Here is a 24954-nt window from a genome sequence, read left to right as displayed (position 1 = left end):
TAACACGTTTAAATGTCTTGCTCACATCGTCCACGGAGAAGGAGAGTGGGGGCCCGCAGTCCTTGTTAGCGGGCAGAGTCGGTGCCACTGTATTTATTTACTATCCTCATAGTGGGCAAAGAAGGTGTTTAATTTGTCGGTGTCCGTGACATGACTGGTTTAGTTTTTGTAGCCTGTAGACCCTGCCACATACATCTCGTGGCTGAGCCGCTGAATTGCAACTCCACTTTGTCCCTATACCGACATTTCGCTTGTTTGATTGCCTTGCGGAGGGAATAACTACACTGTTTACATTCTGCCATATTCCCAGTCCTCTTTCTATGGTTAAATGCGGTGGTTCGCGTTTTCAGTTTTGGACGAATGCCGCCATCCATCCATGGTTTTTGGTTAGGGTAGGTTTTTATAGTCACAGTGGGCACAACATCTCCAATGCACTTCCATATAAACTCATTCACTGAGTCAGCGTATAGATTTATGTCATTCTCTGAGGCTGCCCAGAACATTTCCCAGTCCGCGTGATCAAAACAATCTTGAAGCGTGGATTCCGATTGGTCAGACCAGCCTTGAATGGTTCTAGTCACGGGTACATCCTGTTTGAGTTTCTGCCTATAGGAAGGTAGAAGCAAGATAGAGTCGTGGTCGGATTTCCCGAAGGGAGGGCGGTGGAGGGCCTTGTATGCATCGGGGAAGTTAGAGTAGCAATGGTCCAGTGTGTTGCCCGCGCAGGTGCTGCAATCAATATGCTGATAGATTTTAGGTTGCCTTGTTCTGAAGATTTGCTTTGTTAAAATCCCCAGCTACAATAAATGCAGTCTCAGGATATATGGTTTCCAGTTTACATAGAGTCCAGTGAAGTTCCTTGAGGGCCGTCGTAGTATCTGCTTGATGGGTTATATATACAGCTGTGACGATAACAGACGGGAATTCTCTTTTGTGTGTAGATTGGTGAGGAAAATGTTTTATTTAATCCATTTTAGAATAAATCTGTAAGGTAACAAAATGTGGAAGAAGGTAAGAGGTCTGAATAGTTTCCGAATGCACTGTATAGTGTATAATACAACAGCAACGTGCACAGACATACACACATGATCTTTCTAACACACTCCAACATACACACACCATGGTCTCAGTGGTCTCTTTCGGAATTTCTGAGGGCTAGTTGCTAGGCAACCAGGGCAACTTCTAAAATCACCGGTAACTCCACTGCAGATGGGGGGGGGGCACACCGTTGGGGTGAGTGTTCTCTTCTTTCCCATTCCTCTAAAGCAGTTGATGTGATGATGCACAAGTCATGCAACAATTTGAGAAATGGTTTATGTTTCTGCCTTTCTATTCATATTTTTAACCCCTGATTTTATATAAGCCTAAATCCTATTGGCACCTATATCATGAGTGAGTGGAGGGGAGTAGTGAATTTGTGATTTCTCCTGTCTTTATACATCGAGCCTGAATAACTGACAAGTCAATGCATAGGCTATGCACAACAAATCTAATGGGATCTGGATCTGGCATGACAATGACAAGTTGGCTGAAGCAGAAACAGACTACAGCATCCAGACCATTGGATGTTTATCTTCTGTTAGCTGTAACTTATTTATGTATGTATGTATGTATGCCGGAAACATCTATAATTCATCAACAAACCAATCACTTGTCCCAGACTATGGTTGCGTTTACACAGGCAGTCAAATTCTGATATTTTGCCCAATGGCAAAACATCTGATCTGACCAATTAGCAAAAAAAATAACAGAATTGGGCTGCCTGTGTAAATGCAGCCTTGTGTTCTGTTTTGATCAGCTGTTAAGTACGAACATGAAATAAGCTAACATCTGTCTGTTTGATGACAATATCTGTTTGTTTGATCATGCAAGTGTGTGTGTGTGTGTGTGTGTGTGTGTGTGTGTGTGTGTGTGTGTGTGTGTGTGTGTGTGTGTGTGTGTGTGTGTGTGTGTGTGTGTGTGTGTGTGTGTGTGTGTGTGTGTGTGTGTGTTTTCAAGAGGCCATGATGGGGTGATTTATATAATCCGATTAGTTCGTGTTACGCTGAGGTACACTCTCCGAAGACAGCAGGGGGAATTTGACAACTGTGGGTGTGCATGTACATGCAGAAAAAGGCTACAGTGTGTGTGTATATGAATGTATATTCCCCTGTTTCATGTATACGTTTTCATTAGATGATGTTTTCATTTCTGCTAAGGGTTCTTTTTAGAAATATAATGGGGCCAATGTGTGACACTGGGACCAACATTTTAATATGGTTTGAAACAAAAATAAAAAGTATTGTCATGCAGTTAGACATCTGTACTTACAGGAATTAAAATGAATATATGCAAATTGGCCCATAAATCTACCTATACAAGAACATAGGCCTAGGACTATACATTCTTTAAGCAGGGTTCATACAGACATTGTCAGGTCAAATTCAAGGACTTTAAGGGACTTTTTCAAGCACTTAATTTTAATTTTCAAGGACCTCAATGTTATACAATTGCATAATTTATATAATTGTACATATAGGGCCTAATATAGAACCTCACCTCCCCCCAAAAAGCATGAAAAAAGTATAAAAAAGAAATAAAACAGGTTCCTATTTTAATGGAAGAATTTGTATGGAAAGTCAAGTTGAAGCCACCGTGTGGCTCAGTTGGTAGAGCATGGTGTTTGCAACGCCAGGGTTGTGGGTTCGATTCCCACGGGGGACCAGTACAGAGAAAAAAATTATAAAATGTATGCATTCACTACTGTAAGTCGCTCTGGATAAGAGCGTCTGCTAAATGACTAAAATGTAAATGTATGTCATCCACATAACCACATGTGGTTTTACCGCAACAGAGGAGCACAACATCCTTCAATTGCACCAGCGGGAAACAAATGAAAGTGGCCATATCGCTCACAAAAAATGAAATCACGGATAACTATAAGGAGAACTTCTAAATTGGCAACAATAATTAATGACTTTTCAAGTACCGAATTGAGGAAATGTCTGATTTTAAAGGTAGGCCTATTCCAGTGCTTGCATTTCTGAGCTCCAAATTCAAGTAGGCTACTTCAAGCCCCTTGTATTGTTCAAAATTGCAGGTGTAACATGGAAAACAAAATGTATTTGACATGTTCTTCCATTACCAGATCATATTGTGAATAAACCCACTAGGCTATGTAATTTGTCATTATATCCAGAATAATTCATAGGAAAAGCGTTGGGTGTTGCACAATAGTTTATCCGATATTCACCCCCAGCAGACGTGTCCAATCCAAGGCACAAAAAACAGGACAAAAAATGAATTACCTTGGTGCTTTTTCTGTTAAATCTAACGAGACCCTGCTGTAAATCAACAACAGATGGACACCAAATGCACATCCAACATGTATTATGCATCATTTTTTGAAGAACCACAATGACAGTATCGACTTAGGTTTTAAGTATCAATCAGTGGAGGCTTCTCGGAGGAGGAAGGAGAGGACCATCCTCCTCAGTGTATTTAATAAAAATAAAATTGTTTAATTAAAAAAAGTTATAAAACTATACTAAATATATTCACGTCACCAAATAAAACACACCGTTTTGCTATCAAGGTCTACAGTAGCCTCAACAGCACTCTGTATCAAATCAAAAATCAAATTTTATTTGTCACACGAGTGCATTTGACCGGAAGTTTTTTTTTGGGGGGGGGGGAATTACTTTCAAAACAAGACAAATTGCCATGTAGGCTATGCCGCCTTGAAAGACACGTGAAACTAACCTAATATAAAAACCCTGTCCAAAATCAACTAATTTCAGTTCAAGGGTAGCCTACATTTTCAGATGAAGAGATGCAAAGCACCAGACTTATTCTCATTAGCCATTTAGTTTAAACAGTTGAATGAGCAGTCATACAAATTGCTATTCTTTTGCATTTTCTGTTCTTTGTCAAGGGCTCTTCAAATTGTACATTTCTTGACAGTAATCCCTTAATTCTTTGGCAGAAATTTTCTAAGCTAGAGCATTCCTAAAGAGAGGACTGTAACTTGACACAAATCTGTTACTGCCACCTATTGGCTTGTTTGAAGATTGCAGCCCATGACACCTTCCATGAAGACAAATTCATAATTAAAAGACATCCTCCAGTGATGTTGGAAAATTAATATCCCAAGTATAAAGACAGTAAAGTACACACACCAAAATATAAAAATAGGTTAAGCAAAATAGTGTTTTATACAACTGCAAACTTCAAGGAATAGGGCATTCAAAGAGTTGGTTGGATGGGAAGTTGTGATGTCAGCCTCCCCCCTGCTATGTCATGACTTACCTGGACCACCTATTGAGATGTGCCTTTTGTTAAGTAAATTGGGTTAAATGGATGTGAAAAGGAGACTGGAGTACCACTTTAAACCAAGACTTTTAATATATTTCATTGAAAGCATTTATTTTCAATACACTTTTTAAAAATAAAGCAATTTTCAGAACCTCTTTGGTTTATAAAAACATTAAGTGACAAGCATCGTCAATTAAGACTTAAAAACAAAACCACATTGATACTGAAAAGAGATGCAGCCTGCCAAAACCCCCATTACTCCCCACTTGCGTGGGGAAGGTCGTTCAGAAGCTGCTTGCACAAGTGGTCTACATCACCTTCAGTGGAGATCTACCCATGACTGAGGTGAACAACCAATATGGGGGCCACTCCCACCGACAGTACCATCAGCTCTATGAAGGAGAGGACTGAAATCTCCCTTCACTGAAGCTACAGTCAAACTCATTGGCAGCATGTGACTCCTCCTCATATTCAACCCCCTCTACATTGGAGTTCACCGTCTGCCTGCCCATCTTGTTTTGTCGCCAAGGCGGCCGTGGTCGGTTGCCAGGGTTAGCCGTCCGATTTGTCCTGAACTGAAAGACAAATGCACTTTGGTTACGTTCTGCCTACTTGACCGTTTTCTACACGAGGGTGGTAGGAATAGAGTACTGAGATAGGATCAAAACAATGCCTTAAAATAGTATTTAGTAGGCCAATAAGCCAAAAAAAAGAGAAGAATTCACTGTAGATCAAATGTTGAATATTCACTTTCTCAAACTTTATATTTAGTCCCACGCCTGAGCCCCAGATGTGGGAGTTCATGTTTAAAATTGTGAAGTGTACAAAGATTGTGTGGGGGGGGCTTACCTCCATTTACTCACTCCTTGGCCTTCTTTTCAGTGTTCTGAAGTTTCTCTACGAGCTTGCGCTCGTGGCCTCCGGGGTTGGGGCGGTTGGTATTGTCGCTGGCTTCCTTCTTTGACCTCCCCTTGCGGCTAGCGCCACCTGGAAACAGTGCGAGTTCACAGTTCAGATTGTGAGACTTTGAAAACAATATAAAACACACCCACTTGCCCCCAATGCAACGTCATAGCAGTCAACATGGGCCACTTACGACACGTTGAGGAGTTAGACTTTTATTTTTCCATTCTTTGCGCTGACCATTATTTGGTGGTCATAACTTGATAATTCATAGCACAAACAAGCCTAAGAATTACTGATACTTACATGTGTATTTTTCTGAAAGGTTATAGTATTCATATTCGTCGTAGTGCTGTTCTTCAAAGTAGGTTGGCTCAACATTCTTCACGTCTACGAAGCTTGACATAGTGACTCTTCTATTGAACAGATAAAAAGTAACTGAAAACTAACTTTTCGCTGGACAACAACAAAAACAACGTTAGAAAGCAGTTATTTTCCACGGGTGTTTCTTTTTCTTTCAACTCTCGAAATTAGTGGTTTATGCGCTTGCCCATGTGCTTTATAAAGTATCGTCGCTCCTCCCTTTCTCCATGTCTCCCAGTTAAGTTGAGTCCTCCTCCCAGTTTTGTTATGAGTCATTGGCCCTTGCCTGAGTCAGTGAACGTTGCATGAGTTTTTGGTAAATGTTTGACGCCAACTTCCAATAAAATATGTCTCTGTAGTTTAAGGTCACCCATGTTTGTTTATTTTAATCAGGTGCCCTTTATTGATTCAATTTGCTCTACATCTCGTGGTACATGTTGTCTTTCTCTCTCTTTATTAGTAGTCTGTTTGTATTTGTGTAATCTATTCCATTGCACAATTATGCTTCATGCTTTCTTTCTATTGGTCATCTTCCAATAGTAATTTATTTTACATGGGCAATTAAACTAATTTCTTAATTCTAAATGCACCTAGTTTCCTTCACCGACATGGTTTCTCTGCCCTATTAACTCCTCCCTCCTCGGAGACAAAGATTAGATTAACAATGTTTTTCCTTCAGTCTTATCAACACCTGTGGTTCAAAGCTCACACTTCTCACGTTTTCTAACAGCCCCCCTTTTCTTTGTATGACCTCCATTTGTCTGTCAGGGCCAATCCAAAGGGTGCTTGAAGGTGAGGTGTGTGAATGTGAGCAGGGTGAACCAACTTTTGGTGACAATGGTAAGTTGTAAGACAGATTCTGATTGTTCAGTAGGCATTGAAACCATTTTGATCGCAGTTCTATAGCACCCATGAAATCTCATTGTGTGTGTGTTCTCACGTGTGCATGTTAATAGAGAGGAAATTAAATGTATGTTGTACTGTAGGCCTACATAAAGGAATATATATATGTCCTAGATAGAATGATTCAGACGGTAGTCATGACAAATAAACACATGACTGTCTGTATCTGTGAAAACAATGAGGAAAGGCCCTTCCCTCACATAAATATACTCATGTTCCGACGCTGTCGAATAAATTACAGGCCTTGAACCAGGAGCTATGAGTAAAACTTCTCAAAGTAGCCTCTTCTCCTAAAGCCTGGCTTGAATATTCCACAAACCAGTCCTTTTGGATATGACCTCATTGTTTTTGAGCAAGGAAGGTTTGACGCAGGCGTACTGAAGCAGGGAGAGAGTTCTTGGCATGTTTTACTTCCCTCGCTGCCTCCATAAACAGTCATAAACAGTACTGTACTGGCCATAAACTGGAGTCAGAGCTGAGAGGGGTGGGGTGACATGTTTAGGCTTCACTCTCTCCCAGTCTCTCTTATCTCTCTTTCACTCCCACTATTCATATTTCTTACATTTGTGCTTGTTTCCTTTCAACGGCTATCTCTCAGTTGTCTAACAACATTCCTGTTTTTTATTTCACTGTTTTCTCCTTCTCCCCTTACTCTTTCTGTGACTCCTCCTTCACACTTTCTTGGCATTTCTCAGTCATGTGGGCGCTCTGTTCAATAACTATTTGCTGAAATACGAGCTTACCCATATGAGCTGTGACTAAGCCTACTCTCAACAAACACACTGAACACACAAATACTCACACACACACACACAATTATAAACAGCACAGAGCGTCCCAGACAGTTTTTACACATGGCAGATAAGCCAACACTTATCTGTGTCTGTCTATGGTCCATTTTACGACCTCATTTTCTCCATGACAGTGTTGAATATTAACTTTTCAGTATCTCCACCTCACCACCCTTTGCCCCCCCTCCACACACACCCAACTAGTAATATCAAATAGATACAATATATTGCTTTACATTAGGGCACTGTCTACCTAGCTTTACATTCATATTAGTTGTCTATTGAGTTTTGTTCTTAGTGATTGTTTTGCTGTTTATGTAGCTGTTTTCTTCACCATAGTGTTTATAGCTGGTGTTTGTTTCCAGATGCCAAACCTCCCTCCACTCCCTCGCAGAATTCTGCTGACGGAACATTTTACACAAGCTTCAGAAAAAGAACAGAACATTACAGTCCGATTTAATGTGTTTACAAGAGAACGCCTCAAAAGAACTGTCTGTATGTTTCAATATGTAAACATTGAGGAGAGATGTTTGGAAGAAGGAATGTAAGTGGTGGAGTAAATTACATGTGTTGCTAAACGAATTCAAACAATTATATTTACGTGTGATTTTATATTATATATATATATATATATATATATTTTTTTTTACATTAGAACACCCATATGGTAGAGAGAGGCCTTATTTGTATACAGTCTATGGCCGATATGCCATATTGAAAGACGCGTAAGACAAACGTTTGGGGTAGTACGGTTTGTCCTCGCTGCCAGTCCGTAGTAGGCCTTGAAACGAATGAAAGCTAACAAGCTACCAAAGGTAAAGGTAGGGAATGTATAGTTCTAAACATGTTGTATAACAATTTACCAAAATGTAACTTTACTCCACAAAATAAACTGCGTTTGGTGGTTGATAAAAAGGAAAGATCACGTTTAAGTCATCATAGAAGCTAGCTTGCTAGATTTTTACAATTTAGCTGGCTAGCTTCCTGCAATATGTTTGTTCTGACCACGTTAGCTAACTTTTGCAGACAACTTGCCAGTACAAAGTAAATATGACGTTCGTTGCGAACAATACAACTACCTAGTAATGTAACCTTACTGTTAGCTAGCTAGCTATGTTAGCCAGAAGATTCCAACCCTACCGTTACGCTTGTTTACATTGAGCTGCACTGGGGTCAGAACGCAATCACGGTTAGATTAAATGCCTATTGCAGTCAAAGACGTGATTTCCTGAGTTGTGTATATATATATAATATATTCCCACACTATGTTGTTGGAATAATATTGGGAAAATTATAATGCCTGTAAGAGCTCTTTCAAAAGACCTGAAATTTCAGCCTGTTTTGGTGGGATGGAGTTTTTGCCTGCCTGGTGACATCACCAGGTGGTAAATTAGTTAATAGACCAATGGGCGGTATTAGATTATGCTGAGCTGCAGGGCACGGGTCTATGGCCCGTGACATGAATGGGGAAAGCGGTGAGGGAGGAGCACCCTTCTAAAATTGAGTACTGATCTATGCCGGTCATGTTGTCAACAAGGCAGCATGGTACATCATCCAGTAACATACAACATCTCTTTTCCATAAAATTTATGTTTGAATTTTCAAACTGGTTTTTATTGGAAAGGCAGATAATGTTTTTTATCAAAAGTAATCACTTTTGAATGTGAAAACACAGAATCCTACTCATTACTCCACGTGCTTAAAATACGTCACTTTTGTTTTGAGCCAACTTCGCCGTGGGCTTTGAATGGGACACATGGCCCAGACAGCTCAGTTCAAAAACAAATGCAATCAACATTCAGCCGTTGAATAACACACCTATCCGGGCACCCAGGCCAGATAAGTCGAATCCCCTCAGTAAGCGAGTGAGTTCCAAACCTCCCTGCCAATAACAGCTAGTTTTCTGTTTTCCCCGCCCCACATAGACCACTCTCAGACAGTCCTAACAAAAGCCCGGTTCCAAAACAAATCCAATCAACTTTCCCCTGTTGCAAAACACGCCTATCCGGGCGCCCAGGCCAGATTAATTTAATCCCCTCAGTAAGCGAGTGAGTTCCAAACCTCTCTGCCAATAACAGATAGTTTTCCCCCGCCCCACATAGACCACTCCCAGACAGTCCTAACAATTCTTGCTTGAGAAATTGGTATTTGCTAAGAAGCTATTTTTGTTTCTTGTTGACCATTTTAATTGAAAACAGTCACAATAAGGTACTTAATTGTTACCCAAAAGTTATTTGATATTTAGAGAAAAACGGCAGCATTGGACCAAACTGATACATCGAGAAGATTGAAATACTGCTAGCTTTCTGGGAAAACTGCCCTTTTTTTCCTCATGCTAGCTAGCAGTAGCCACCGCCACCATTTTGGAATGGCAGTGTCAGCCAATCAGCTCCTTTGTTGTCTAACGCATGTCATTCCACAATGGCTACTGCTGGATAGCATGAGGACGAAAAGGGCAGCTTTCCGGAATTAAAAGTAGTCATTCAATCTTCCCGGTGTAACAGTTGGAATAATGGGGCAATTCGGAGTACAACACAATTTCTCATCTCCAGAGTATTAATCTAACCATGATGATGTTCCGACCCAAGTGCAACTCAGTGTAAACAAGCGTAACGGTAGGGTTGGAATCTGCTAGCTAGCTATCATGTCTGCAAGGCATGTCTATCATGTTGCTGCTTAAACTCAAGTGAAACTAATTTGATGAATGCATTTTGGACATCTCGTTACCACAGGCAAAATCATGTCAGCAGACACCAAAATCGCAGAGCTTTTAACAGAGCTCCATCAACTCATCAAGCAGACGCAGGTAAGTCTCAACCAATGATTGCTACGCCCAAGTGATGTTGTCATCAGAAGCACTGACCAGTGACTCAGGGACCACAGTGGAGGACGGTTATTTGATAAATAAATAGCTACCTAGCTAGTAATATTCAAATGTGACTCCTATGGCTCATATTTTTACATCATGCCATCATAGGGATTGAAGTCACATTTGGGAGTAATGTAATACCTAGCAAAATTGCCCTGAAAACTCTTTAGTCATATCCCAGTTTACCTTTTTGCTAATGGTCTTGCCTACACCTAGCGAACAGTTTTTAAATTATATGAGAAAAAAAATATTACATTTTATTTGGAACGGCAAGCCAGACAAAATTAAACGGGCCTATTTATATAATGAATATGAATGTGGGGGGCAGATATTATTAAATGTTAAAGCATTAGACCTCTCAATAAAGGCTCCAGTCATACAAAAGTTATACTTAAATCCAAACTGGTTCTCTAGCAAATTAGTAAGAATGTCTCACCCTATATTCAAGAAAGGCTATTTTGCCATTATTCAGATTACAACCTCTCACTTTGTTATTCGAAAAGGAAATCATCTCCCAAATATTGCTATTTTTAAAACAAGCCATAGAAAGTTGGTTGCAATTTCAATTTAATCCACCAGAAAAGACAAAACAAGTAATACTACAAATATTGTTGTTAAAATAAATACGACTGGTGGAGTTATGTCATACATGCAGCTAACTAAAACACAGCAAAAATGGAAGAGGAAAGTGGAAGGGGGAAAAAGTCAGGAACTTTTCTGTTGGACCTGCATTAAAGACCATAATTGGTTAAAGAAAATTGTGATAAATAAAAAAGTATATCAGTTTCATTTAAGGACCAAAAATGTACAGCTGTGCCATATAGATTGCAAAAGAGATTTTTGATATAACGATTCCACGGCACGTGGTTTATGAACTGATACGCAAAACAACGCCGGATTCAAACCTCTTCTGCGAAGAGGCAGAATCATTAGATCATTTGTTTTGGTACTGTCCATATGTAGCTTGTTTTGGGACTAATAACAACAAGATAACTAATGTAAAACATACTGTAAAACGTATATAGGTTAAGAACTTTTTTGAAAGAACACAGTTTGAAAGATATGGCAAATAGAAATCAAACCGGATGGACATCAGAAATATATGGGAGAGGTTGAGGGTAGAGGAATGACAATTTAAAAATAAAATTTATAAAATAGACTGTGTCCATGAAATGTATACAGTATGTATAAGCTGGAAAGACAGGCCTAAGGCACCAACATTGCACCAACATGGTTTAAATTAATCTAGGATTAACCCACCCATATGTGTTGTTGTTCACTCGTTTGCTCCAATTGGGGGAGGGGTGGCAGGGTTGGAGGGTAATAAAGGAAATATTTATTTTTTTAAGATGTGTGTATACACACACACATCTTTAAAAAATATATACTGCTCAAAAAAATAAAGGGAACACTTAAACAACACATCTTAGATCTGAATGAAATAAATAATCTTATTAAATACTTTTTTCTTTACGTAGTTGAATGTGCTGACAACAAAATCACACAAATAATCAATGGAAATCCAATTTATCAACCCATGGAGGTCTGGATTTGGAGTCACACTCAAAATTAAAGTGGAAAACCACACTACAGGCTGATCCAACTTTGATGTAATGTCCTTAAAACAAGTCAAAATGAGGCTCAGTAGTGTGTGTGGCCTCCACGTGCCTGTATGACCTCCCTACAACGCCTGGGCATGCTCCTGATGAGGTGGCGGATGGTCTCCTGAGGGATCTCCTCCCAGACCTGGACTAAAGCATCCGCCAACTCCTGGACAGTCTGTGGTGCAACGTGGCGTTGGTGGATGGAGCGAGACATGATGTCCCAGATGTGCTCAATTGGATTCAGGTCTGGGGAACGGGCGGGCCAGTCCATAGCATCAATGCCTTCCTCTTGCAGGAACTGCTGACACACTCCAGCCACATGAGGTCTAGCATTGTCTTGCATTAGGAGGAACCCAGGGCCAACCGCACCAGCATATGGTCTCAAGGGGTCTGAGGATCTCATCTCGGTACCTAATGGCAGTCAGGCTACCTCTGGCGAGCACATGGAGGGCTGTGCGGCCCCCCAAAGAAATGCCACCCCACACCATGACTGACCCACTGCCAAACCGGTCATGCTGGAGGATGTTGCAGGCAGCAGAACGTTCTCCACGGCGTCTCCAGCCTCTGTCACGTCTGTCACTTGTGCTCAGTGTGAACCTGCTTTCATCTGTGAAGAGCACAGGGCGCCAGTGGCAAATTTGCCAATCTTGGTGTTCTCTGGCAAATGCCAAACGTCCTGCACGGTGTTGGGCTGTAAGCACAACCCCCACCTGTGGACGTCGGGCCCTCATACCACCCTCATGGAGTCTGTTTCTGACCGTTTGAGCAGACACATGCACATTTGTGGCCTGCTGGAGGTCATTTTGCAGGGCTCTGGCAGTGCTTCTCCTGCTCCTCCTTGCACAAAGGCGGAGGTAGCGGTCCTGCTGCTGGGTTGTTGCCCTCCTACGGCCTCCTCCACGTCTCCTGATGTACTGGCCTGTCTCCTGGTAGCGCCTCCATGCTCTGGACACTACGCTGACAGACACAGGAAACCTTCTTGCCACAGCTCGCATTGATGTGTCATCCTGGATGATCTGCACTACCTTAGCCACTTGTGTGGGTTGTAGACTCCGTCTCATGCTACCACTAGAGTGAAAGCACCGCCAGCATTCAAAAGTGACCAAAACATCAGCCAGGAAGCATAGGAACTGAGAAGTGGTCTGTGGTTACCACCTGCAGAACCACTCCTTTATTGGGGGTGTCTTGCTAATTGCCTATAATTTCCACCTGTTGTCTATTCCATTTGCACAACAGCTTGTGAAATTTATTGTCAATCAGTGTTGCTTCCTGGACAGTTTGATTTCACAGAAGTGTGATTGACTTGGAGTTACATTGTGTTGTTTAAGTATTCCCTTTATTTTTTGAGCAGTGTATATTAATTGCTACGCCCAAGTGATGTTGTCATCAGAAGCACTGACCAGTGACTCAGGGACCACAGTGGAGGACGGTTATTTGATAAATAAATAGCTACCTCGCTAGTAATATTCAAATGTCACTCCTATGGCTCATATGGTCCAATGCTACCGTTTTTCTCTAAATATCAAATAACTTCTGGGTAACAATTTACCTACCACCTTATATGTGTGTGTGTGTGTGTGTGTGTGTGTGTGTGTGTGTGTGTGTATGTGTGTGTGTACAGTTGAAGTCGGAAGTTTACATACAGTTAGGTTGGAGTCATTAAAACTTGTTTTTCAACTACTCCACAAATTTCTTGTTAACAAACTATAGTTTTGGCAAGTCGGTTAGGACATCTACTTTGTGCATGACACAAGTAAGTTTTCCAACAATTGTTTACAGACAGATTATTTCACTTATAATTCACTGTATCACAATTCCAGTGGGTCAGAGGTTTACATACACTAAGTTGACTGTGCCTTTAAACAGCTTGGAAAATTCCAGAAAATTATGTCATGGCTTTAGAAGCTTCTCATAGGCTAATTGACATCATTTGAGTCAATTGGAGGTGTACCTGTGGATGTATTTCAAAGCCTACCTTCAAACTCAGTGCCTCTTTGCTTGACATTATGGGACAAGCAAAAGAAATCAGCCAAGACCTCAGAAAAAAAATTGAAGACCTCCACAAGTCTGGTTCATCCTTGGAAACAATTTCCAAACGCCTGACGGTACCACGTTCATCTGTACAAACACTAGTACGCAAGTATAAACACCATGGGACCACATAGCTGTAGCTCGCTCAGGAAGGACACACGTTCTGTCTCCTAGAGATGAATGTACTTTGGTGCGAAAAGTGCAAATCAATTCCAGAACAACAGCAAAGGACCTTGTGAAGATGCTGGAGGAAACAGGTACAAAAGTATCTATATCCACAGTAAAATGAGTCCTATATCGACATAACCTGAAAGGCTGCTCAGCAAGGAAGAAGCCACTGCTTCAAAACCACCATAAAAAAGCCAGACTACGGTTTGCAACTGCACATGGGGACAAAGATCGTACTTTTTTGAGAAATGTCCTCTGGTCTGATGAAACAAAAATAGAACTGTTTGGCCATAATGACCATCGTTATGTTTGGAGGAAAAAGGGGGAGGCTTGCAAGCCGAAGAAACCATCCCAACCGTGAAGCACGGGGGTGGCAGCATCATGTTGTGGGGATGCTTTGCTGCAGGAGGGACTGGTGCACTTCACAAAATAGATGGCATCATGAGGCAGGACAATTATGTGGATATATTGAAGGAACTTCACAAGACATCAGTCAGGAAGTTAAAGCTTGGTCGCAAATGGGTCTTCCAAATGGATAATGACCCCAAGCATACTTCCAAAGTTGTGGCAAATGGCTTAAGGACAACAAAGTCAAGGTATTGGAGTGGCCATCACAAAGCCCTGACCTCAATCCTATAGAAAATTTGTGGGCAGAACTGAAAAAGCGTGTGCGAGCAAGGAGGCCTACAAACCTGACTCAGTTACACCAGCTCTGTCAGGAGGAATGGGCCAAATTCACCCAACGTATTGTGGGAAGCTTGTGGAAGGCTACCCAAAACTTTTGACCCAAGTTAAACATATTAAAGGCAATGCTACCAAATACTAATTGAGTGTATGTAAACTTCTGACCCACTGGGAATGTGATGAAAGAAATAAAAGCTGAAATAAATCATTCTCTCTACTATTATTCTGACATTTCACATTGTTAAAATAAAGTGGTGATCCTAACTGACCTAAAACTGAATTTTTACTATGATTAAATGTCAGGAATTGTGATAAACTGAGTTTAAATGTATTTGGCTAAGGTGTATGTAAACTTCCAACTTGAACTGTGTGTGTGTGTGTGTGTATATATTTATTTGCAAAGAAACATATGGGCGATTGGAAGTGATGCAGACAATTACATTGACAGAAGCTACAATCTATATGCAATATTAAAGCTGATCTACACCCTAAAATATTTTATTTATTTAAATAAATTAAAAAAATATACCTAGCAATGCAGAATAGGAATGATATGCAGAGATCAAATTAAATCTCATTGCCAAAACATAAGTCACTGTAATACATTGAGGTTTTGCGTGCACATGACATGTTATTCTTGCTGATTTACTGCGTCATGTTGCACCTATGAAACAACCACTTTGTAATATTAATCCCTTTCCTTCTCTTTTTCAGGAGGAGCGGTCGCGCAGTGAACACAACCTGCTCAACATCCAGAAAACACATGAGAGGATGCAGACTGAGAACAAGAGTGAGCCTCTACCTCGCCTCGCCACGTTCCCCTTTGTCCATCAACACTGCAACACTATTTTAGAACTCTTCATATTACAGTTACACACCGTTTCTATTCATGTGTCGTCTGGCTAACTCTTTACCCCACACACACACACACACACACGTTATGTTCTTCTAACCTCGTGGGGACCTAAAATGAATTTCCATTCAAAATCCTATTTTCCCTAACCCCTAAACCTAACCCGTACTTGTAACCCTAAACCTTACCACTAACCTCTTATCCTAACCCTAATTGTAACCCTAACCCTAAACCCGAAGATTAAAATAGCCTTTGTCCTCATGGGGATGTGGGGAAATGTCCCCACGAGGGAGAATGTTCTTTATTTTACTATCCTTGTGGGGACTTTTGAGGATTTTAGATCCCCACAAGGATAGACAAACACACACACACACACACAGTGTAATAAGGTGTTATTCTTGTCCCCATCTCCCCCAGCCTCCCCTTATTACCGGACTAAGCTGAGGGGACTCTACACCACAGCCAGAGCAGACGCTGAGGCAGAGTGCAGGTCGGTAGCCTACACCTGAAAAAGAAAAGGCGAGCCGCCCACTCTAGGAGCTCAGATGCAATAATTTAATAACCAACGTTTCGACAGGCAAGCCGTCTTCATCAGGGTAGCCTACACTGACATCCCTATGCCCCTTGCACTATGCCCCTTGGAGTGTCTGCTGATCTGATATGATAGGTTTGGTGTAAGCCATTTAATGTAATGTTTCCTTTCACCTATGCAACTGTGGTAGTTCAGTGATTAGATGTGTTTTTGTCTTGCGTTCAGAAATCATCGCCACCATGTGGAGTAAGTAAGTACAGCTCCATTCCAAAGTAATAACTCGGGCACCACTCTCTCCCCCACAGTATTCTTCGTCATGCCCTCGACAAAATTGCAGAGATCAAATCCTTATTGGAGGAGAGGCGAATAGGTAAGGAGAGTATGGCTGTGACTGAATTCTCATAACAGCTTACATCCTATTTAGGAAGGAGAGGAGACGAGGTGAAGGAGCCACTGTATACTATTGAGATACAGCCCATGCCTCACTATCTCCTCTCTCTCCTCTCCCCCAGCGGCTAAGATGGCAGGGGTGAACAGCGACAATGACCCCCCCAGGAAGACCATGCGGAGGGGGGTGCTGATGACACTGCTCCAACAGTCAGCCATGACGCTCCCGCTGTGGATCGGCAAGCCAGGAGACAGGTAGGGTCTGATGATTCAGTCTCTCTCCTGAGCCCTGTTCAGTACTGCACAACATAGCAAAATGTTTTACAACGGTAAATGAAAATCTGTGTTCTTATTGTGCACAGTTAAAGTTCAGTACCTCCCCCACTTTTCTTCCACCTGCCTTTTTCTGTCCTCCATTACTATATTAAACCCTCCACCCTTCCCTGTATCCCCCTCTCCTCTTCCTCTCCAGTCCTCCTCCCCTGTGTGGGGCGATGCCAGCCAGCAGTGACTACGTGGCCAAGCAGGGGGACAAGGTGGCAGCGCGGGTCAAGGCCGTGGACGGAGACGAACAGTGGATCCTGGCCGAGGTGGTCAGCTACAGCCACTCCACCAACAAGTAACTATCAGCAAATCAGCTCCAGCCACTGTTAGCCAATCAAGTACAGCCATATCCCACTGTTACCAATCAACTACAGCCTTTAACACTTTTAGCCAATCAGCTACAACACAGACTGTTTTGAGTTGTATTCTTCTGCTCTGTCCTTCAGGTACGAAGTGGATGACATTGATGAGGAAGGAAAAGAGTAAGTCATTGTCTTCATTTTCTTTATTTCTCTTCCTACTATTTTGTCTTGTACATTATATTTTATGCCCTGAAAATCTTACCTCGGATGTAATGACAATTATCTACTCTACTTCTCTCCCCCCCCCAATCTCCCATCCTCCTCCTCCAGGAGACACACCCTGAGCAGGCGGCGTATCATCCCCCTGCCCCAGTGGAAGGCCAACCCAGAGACGGACCCGGAGGCCCTGTTCAGTAAAGACCAGCTGGTGCTGGCACTCTACCCCCAGACCACCTGCTTCTACAGAGCCCTTATCCACACACACCCACACCGGGTGAGACAAGGAAAGGGAGAGGAGGGGAGGGGGGGGACTTATTGATGTCATTGGAATACATTTTATTTGATGACGAAGCTACGCGAAGCTGGTTCAGTTGGAGATAATGTTACTGTACACCAAACCCTGCATCCAGGCTGGCCCCTCGCTTGGCAGCTTCCTCTCCATCAAAATGGTCAACTGACCCCAAATCAGTGAACCCTGTTCTCTCCACTAACCACCATGCTCTCTCTGCCCTCTCAGCCCCAGGACGACTACTCAGTGCTGTTTGAGGACACGTCGTACGCAGACGGCTACTCCCCGCCCCTCAACGTAGCTCAGAGATACGTGGTGGCCTGCAAAGAGAACAAAAAGAAGTAAAGAAGAGAAGAGGGAGTCAGTCGAAATCAAGGGGACTGAAGATGCTGTGTAGACAAGTGTTCCAAGACAAGTGTTTCCAACCACTCCTCTTCCCAGAATAACAATGGGTTCCATACCCTAGCCACACGTATGGACACACTGAGGGCAGGTTTGGGCAGCTATCTGTGAGGCTCAGTCAATCTAGGGAGTTGTATTGATATCCAACGGTGTGTTATAATGGCTCATCTGTTTGATCATCGTGAGACGTGCAGGATGTTCTGTGCTCTGTTCTGTCTGTATTGGCCTGGTGGTGACATGACTGTGCTTCTTGTGGAACGGGCTATGCTGCATGTGTGATGTGAAAAAAAAAAAAAACTTTTTAAAAATGTGTATGTTGACTATGGACACTGAGTAAGAATAAATGTTTTTTTATATACAGTACCAGTCAAAAGTTTGGACACAGCTACTCATTCAAGGGTCTTTCTTTATTTGTACTATTTTCTACATTGTAGAATAATGAAATAACACATGGAATGTATGTAACCAAAAAAGTGTTAAACAGATGAAAATATATTACATATTTGAGATTCTTCAAAGTAGCCACCCTTTGCCTTGATGACAGCTTTGCACACTCTTGGCATTCTCTCAACCAGCTTCATGAGTCACCTGTAATGCATTTCAATTAACAGGTGTGCCTTGGTAAAAGTTAATTTGTGAAATGTCTCCTTAATGCGTTTCAGCCAATCAAGGTAGGGGTATACTGAAGTGGTATACTGAAGATAGCCCTATTTGGTAAAAGACCAAGTCCATATTTTGGCAAGAACAGCTCAAATAAGCAAAGAAACGACAGTCCATCATTACTTTAAGACATGAAGGTCAGTCAATCCAGAAAATGTCAAGAACTTTGAAAGTGCAGTCGCAAAAAGTGCAGTCGCAAAAACCATCAAGCACTATAATGAAACTGCCTCTCATGAGGACCGCCACAGAAAAGGAAGACCCAGAGTTACCTCTGCTGCAGAGGATAAGTTCATTAGAGTTACCAGCCTCAGAAATTGCAGCCCAAATAAATGCTTCACAGAGCTCAAGTAACAGACATCTCAACATCAACTGTTCAGAGGAGACTGCATGAATCAGGCCTTCATGGTCAAATTTCTGAAAAGAAACCACTAAAAAAAGGATACCAATAAAAAGAAGAGACTTCCTTGGGCCAAGAAACATGAGCAATGGACATATGGTCTGATGAGTCCAAATTGTAGATTTTTGGTTCCAACCGCCGTGTTTTTGTGAGATGCAGAGTAGGCGAACGGATGATCTCTGCATGTGTGGTTCCCACCGTGAAGCATGGAGGTGTGGTGCTGTGGGGATGCTTTGCTGGTAAAACTGTCTGATTGATTTAGAATTCAAGGCACACTTAACCAGCATGGCTACCACAGCATTCTGCAGCGATACGCCATCCCATCTGGTTTGCGCTTAGTGGGACTATCCTTTGTTTTTCAACAGGACAATGACCCAGCACACCTCCAGGCTATGTAAGGGCTATTTGACCAAGAAGGAGAGTGATGGAGTGCTGCAATCAGATGATCTGGCCTCCACAATCACCCGACCTCAACCCAATTGAAATGGTTTGGGATGAGTTGGACCTCAGAGTGAAGGAAAAGCAGCCAACAAGTGCTCAGCATATGTGGGAACTCCTTCAAGACTGCTGGAAAAGCATTCCAGGTGAAGCTGGTTGAGAGAATGCTAAGAGTGTGCAAAGCTGTTATCAAGGCAAAGGTGTCCAAACTTTTGACTGGTACTGTACACATACATAAACTCAGCAAAAAAAGAATTGTCCTCACTGTCAACTGCATACATTTTTAGCAAACTTAACATGTGTAAATATTTGTATGAACATAATGTGTCCCTGAACAAAGGGGGGGTCAAAATCAAAAGTAACAGTCAGTATCTGGTGTGGCCACCAGCTGCATTAAGTACTGCAGTGCATCTCCTCCTCATGGACTGCACCAGATTTGCCAGTTCTTGCTGTGAGATGTTACCCCACTCTTCCACTAAGGCACCTGCAAGTTCCCGGACATTTCTGGGGGGAATGGCCCTAACACTCACCCTCTGATCAAACAGGTCCCAGACGTGCTCAATGGGATTGAGATCCGGGCTCTTCGCTGGCCATGGCAGAACACTGACATTCCTGTCTTGCAGGAAATCACGCACAGAATGAGCAGTATGGCTGGTGGCATTGTCATGCTGGAGGGTCATGTCAGGATGAGCCTGCAGGAAGGGTACTACATGAGGGAGGAGGATGTCTTCCCTGTAACGCACAGCGTTGAGATTGCCTGCAATGACAACAAGCTCAGTCCGATGATGCTGTGACACACCGCCCCAGACCATGACGGACCCTCCACCTCCAAATCGGTCCCGCTCCAGAGTACTGGCCTCGGTGTAATGCTCATTCCTTCGACGATAAACCGAATCCGACCATCGCCCCTGGTGAGACAAAACCACGACTCGTTTTGTCAGTCCTGTCTGGCAAAAAGATCACTTTTTGCCAGTCCTGTCTGGTCCAGCGACGGTGGGTTTGTGCCCATAGGTGATGTTGTTGACAGTGATGTCTGGTGAGGACCTGCCTTACAACAGGCCTACAAGCCCTCAGTCCAGCCTCTCTCAGCCCATTGCGGACAGTCTGAGCACTGATGGAGGGATTGTGCATTCCTGGTGTAACTCGGGCAGTTGTTGTTGCCATCCTGTACCTGTCCCGCAAGTGTGATGTTCGGATGTACTGATCCTGTGCAGGTGTTCTTACACATGGTCTGCCACTACGAGGACAATCAGCTGTCCGTCCGGTCTCCCTGTAGCTCTGTCTTAGGCGTCTCACAGTACAGACATTGCAATTTATTGCCCTGGCCACATCTGCAGTCCTCATGCCTTCTTGCAGCATGCTTAAGGCACGTTCACGCAGATGAGCAGGGACCCTGGGCATCTTTCTTTTGGTGTTTTCCAGAGTCAGTAGAAAGGCCTCTTTAGTGTCCTAAGTTTTCATAACTGTGACCTTAATTGCCTACCGTCTGTAAGCTGTTAGTGTCTTAACGACTGTTCCACAGGTGCATGTTCATTAATTGTTTATGGTTCATTGAACAAGCATGGGAAACAGTGTTTAAACCCTTTACAATGAAGATCTGTGAAGCTATTTTTACGAATTATCTTTGAAAGACAGGGTCCTGAAAAAGGGATGTTTATTTTTTTGCTGAGTTTACATACAGTTGAAGTCGGAAGTTTACATACACCTTAGCCAAATACATTTAAACTCAGTATTTCACAATTCCTGACATTTAATCCTAATAAAATTCCCTGTCTTCGGTCAGTTAGGATCACCACTTTATTTTAAGAATGTGAAATGTCAGAATAATAGTAGAGATAATGATTTATTTCAGCTTTTACTTCTTTCATCACATTCCCAGTGGGTCAGAAGTTTACATACAATCCATTAGTATTTGGTAGCATTGCCTTTTGCCTTTTAATTGTTCAACTTGGGTCAAACATTTTGGGTAGCCTTCCACAAGCTTCCCATATTAAGTTGGGTGAATTTTGGCCCATTCCTCCTGACAGAGCTGGTGTAGTCAGGTTTGTAGGCGTCCTTGCTCGCACACGCTTTTTCAGTTCTGCCCTCAAATTTTCTATGGGATTGAGGTCAGGGCTTTGTGATGGCCACTCCAATACCTTGACTTTGTTGTCCTTAAGCCATTTTGTCACAACTTTGGAAGTATGCTTGGTGTCATTGACCATTTGGAAGACCCATTTGCAACCAAGCTTTAACTTCCTGACTGATGTCTTGAGATGTTGCTTCAATATATCCACATCATTTTCTTGCCTCAGGATTTAATCTATTTTGTGAAGTGCACCAGTCCCTCCTGCAGCAAAGCATCCCCACAACATGATGCTGCCACCCCCGTGCTTCACGGTTGGGATAATGTTCTTCAGCTTGCAAGCCTCCCCCTTTTTTCTACAAACATAACGATGGTCATTATGGCAAAATAGTTTCTGTTTGGCCACATTTCTCCAAAAAGTACGATCTTTGTCCCCATGTGCAGTTGCAAACCGTAGTCTGGCTTTTTTATGGCGGTTTTGGACCAGTGGCTTCTTCCTTGCTGAGGGGCCTTTCAAGTTATGTCAATATAAGACTCGTTTTACTGTGGATATAGATACTTTTGTACCTGTTTCCTCCAGCATCTTCACAAGGTCCTTTGCTGTTGTTCTGGGATTGATTTGCAGTTTTGGCACCAAAGTACGTTAATCTCTAAGAGACAGAACGCGTCTCCTTCCTGAGCAGTATGACAGCTGCGTGGTCCCATGGTGTTTATAATTGCGTACTATTGTTTGTACAGATGAACGTGGTACCTTCAGGCATTTGGAAATTGCTCCCAAGGATGAACCAGACTTGTGGAGGTATTCCATTTTTTTTTTAGGTCTTGGCTGATTTCTTTAGATTTTTCCATGATGTCAAGCAAAAAGGCACTGAGTTTGAAGGTAGGCCTTGAAATACATCCACAGGTACACCTCCAATTGGCTCAAATGATGTCAATTAGCCTATCAGAAGATTCTAAAGCCATGACATAATTTTCTGGAATTTTCCAAGCTGTTTAAAGGCACAGTCAACTTAGTGTATGTAAACTTCTGACCCACTGGAATTGTGATACAGTGAATTATAAGTGAAATAATCTGTCTGTAAACAATTGTTGGAAAAATTACTTGTGTCATTCACAGAGTAGATGTCCTAACCGACTTGCCAAAACTATAGTTTGTTAACAAGAATTTTATGGAGTGGTTGAAAAATGAGTTTTAATGACTCCAACCTAAGTGTATGTAAATGTCCGACTTCAACTGTATATAAATATACACACACACACACTACCGTTCAAAAGTTTGGGGTCACTTAGACATTTTCCGGAGTTGCCTCTTCACTGTTGACGTTGAGACTGGTGTTTTGCGGTTACTATTTAATGAAGCTGCCAGTTGAGGACTTGTGAGGTATCTGTTTCTCAAACTAGACACTCTAATATACTTGTCCTCTTGCTCAGTTGTGCACCAGGGCCTCCTTCTCCTCTCTCTATTCTGGTTAGAGCCAGTTTGCGTAGTTCTGTGAAGGGAGTAGTCACAGCGTTGTACGAGATCTTCAGTTTCTTGGCAATTTCTCACATGGAATAGCCTTCATTTCTCAGAACAAGAATAGACTGATGAGTTTCAGAAGAAATGTATTTGTTTCTGGCCATTTTGACCCTGTAATTGAACCCACAAATGCTGATGCTCCAGATACTCAACTAGTCTGAAGAAGGCCAGTTTTATTGCTTCTTTAATCAGAACAACAGTTTTCAGCTGTGCTAACATAATTGCAAAAGGGTTTTCAAATGATCAATTAGCCTTTTAAAATGATAAACTTGTATTAGCTAACAAAATGTGCCATTGGAACACAGGAGTGATGTATTCTGATAATGGGCCTCTGTACGCCTATGTAGATGTTCCATTAAAAATCAGTCGTTTCCAGCTACTATAGTAATTTACAACATTAACAATGTCTACACTGTATTTCTGATCAATTTGATGTTATTTTAAATGGACAAAGAAATTGCTTTTATTTCAAAAACAAGGACATTTCTAAGTGACCCCAAACTTTTGAATAGTAGTGTATATCAATCAATCAAATGTATTTATAAATCCCTTTTTACATCAACCAATGTCACAAAGTGCTGTACAGAGACCCAGCCTAAAACCCCAAACAGCAAGCAATGCGGATGTAGAAGTACGGTGGCTAGGAAAAACTCCCTAGAAAGGCCGGAACCTCGGAAGAAGCTTAGAGAGGAACCAGGCTCTGAGGGGTGGCCAGTCCTCTTCTGGCTGTGTTGGGTGGAGATTATAACAGAACATGGACAAGATGTTCAAACGTTCATAGATGACCAGCAGGGTCAGATAATAATAATCACAGTGGTTGTAGAGGGTGCAACAGGTCAGCACCTCAGGAGTAAATGTCAGTTGGCTTTTCATAGCCGATCATTCAGAGTTAGAGACAGCAGGTGCGGTAGAGAGAGAGTCCAAAACAGCAGGTCCGGGACAAGGTAGCACGTCCAGTGAACAGGTCAGGGTTCCATAGCCGCAGGCAGAACAGTTGAAACTGGAGCAGCATTACCAGGTGGACTGGGGACAGCAAGGAGTCATCAGGCCAGGTAGTCCTGAGGCATGGTCCTAAGGCTCAGGTCCTCCAAGAGAAGAGAGAGAAGGAGAACGAGAGAAAAAGATTGAGAGAGAATTAGAGGGAGCATACTTAAATTCACACAGGACACCGGATAAGACAGGAGAAATACTCTAGATATAACAGACTGACCCTAGCCCCCCGAGACATAAACTATTGCAGCATAAATACTAGGCTTTATTTGGGTACACATGAAAAGTGTTTTTAACATTTAGTTGGATTTACTAACGAGTGGTGAGTGGCTGGGAATCTTACACAAATCTTGTACAACCGTATTCTTAGAATATAGAGTAGACTGTTCAATCGCTTTAAAGAAATCAATCATTTTTCTTAAATTATTGAAGATGAAATATAGTAGTGTTTTTCCTTTGCCCCTGAAAGCAAACACATAATTTGGTTCTAAGATGAAGCATGTTAATTAGGCTAAGTTCAAGTTAGCCTTAAGATGTTTTTGGGAAACCAGGCCCAGAACAGAACAAAAGACAGTACAGCATAAAGAACCACATTTGTAGGCAATGTCATAGCAACGTTGGCTAGCAAAGCTCATGCATAGAAAACACGTCACCGGGTCTAGCGATCGTCTCGCGCCAAACTGAGCATGTGCAGGCCTTCAAATCAATGGCACTCCTTTGAAATAAAGTTGTTTTTGACAAAAATGTCAGTTTGCACATTTCACGAGGTTGGAGTAATAACATGCGGTGGTGTAAAGTACTTTAAGTAAAAATACTTTAAAGCAGGGGCGCAACTTTGGTTTTAAAAGTATGGGGGACATAGTTATTACATAATTATTACTCCAAACAGCCTACCCGACCACTCGGAGGCGTCTGCATGGTCCTAAACCAAACAACTGCCTCATTTTGTATCACATTCCAATGACAAA

The 24954-nt window shown here is 42.2% G+C and overlaps 2 protein-coding genes across 5 annotated transcripts; one reads left to right on the top strand and one right to left on the bottom strand.

Moving 5' to 3' along the window:
- Window positions 1-4358: 4358 nt before the first annotated feature.
- Window positions 4359-5800, bottom strand: nupr1b (nuclear protein 1b). Its single transcript, XM_014192337.2, has 3 exons — window positions 5503-5800; window positions 5143-5280; window positions 4359-4868 (listed from the first exon to the last, which is right to left on the bottom strand). The coding sequence occupies exons 1-2, from the start codon at window positions 5600-5602 to the stop codon at window positions 5153-5155; spliced, it is 228 nt and encodes a 75-aa protein (XP_014047812.1). The 5' UTR covers window positions 5603-5800; the 3' UTR covers window positions 4359-4868; window positions 5143-5152.
- Window positions 5801-6331: 531 nt separating this feature from the next.
- Window positions 6332-18280, top strand: sgf29 (SAGA complex associated factor 29). 4 transcript variants are annotated; one of them, XM_014192171.2, is made up of 10 exons: window positions 6332-6399; window positions 9986-10059; window positions 15324-15399; window positions 15880-15952; window positions 16300-16364; window positions 16507-16636; window positions 16854-17000; window positions 17152-17187; window positions 17338-17500; window positions 17744-18280. In XM_014192171.2, exons 2-10 carry the CDS (start codon window positions 9994-9996, stop codon window positions 17858-17860), a joined length of 873 nt encoding a protein of 290 aa, XP_014047646.2. In that variant the 5' UTR covers window positions 6332-6399; window positions 9986-9993; the 3' UTR covers window positions 17861-18280.
- The last annotated feature ends 6674 nt before the right edge of the window (window positions 18281-24954 follow it).

The sequence above is a fragment of the Salmo salar genome, chromosome ssa03, assembly GCF_905237065.1.
Source record: "Salmo salar chromosome ssa03, Ssal_v3.1, whole genome shotgun sequence".
NCBI classification, from domain to species: Eukaryota; Metazoa; Chordata; class Actinopteri; order Salmoniformes; family Salmonidae; genus Salmo; species Salmo salar.
This window is presented reverse-complemented; position numbering and strand designations above follow the sequence as displayed.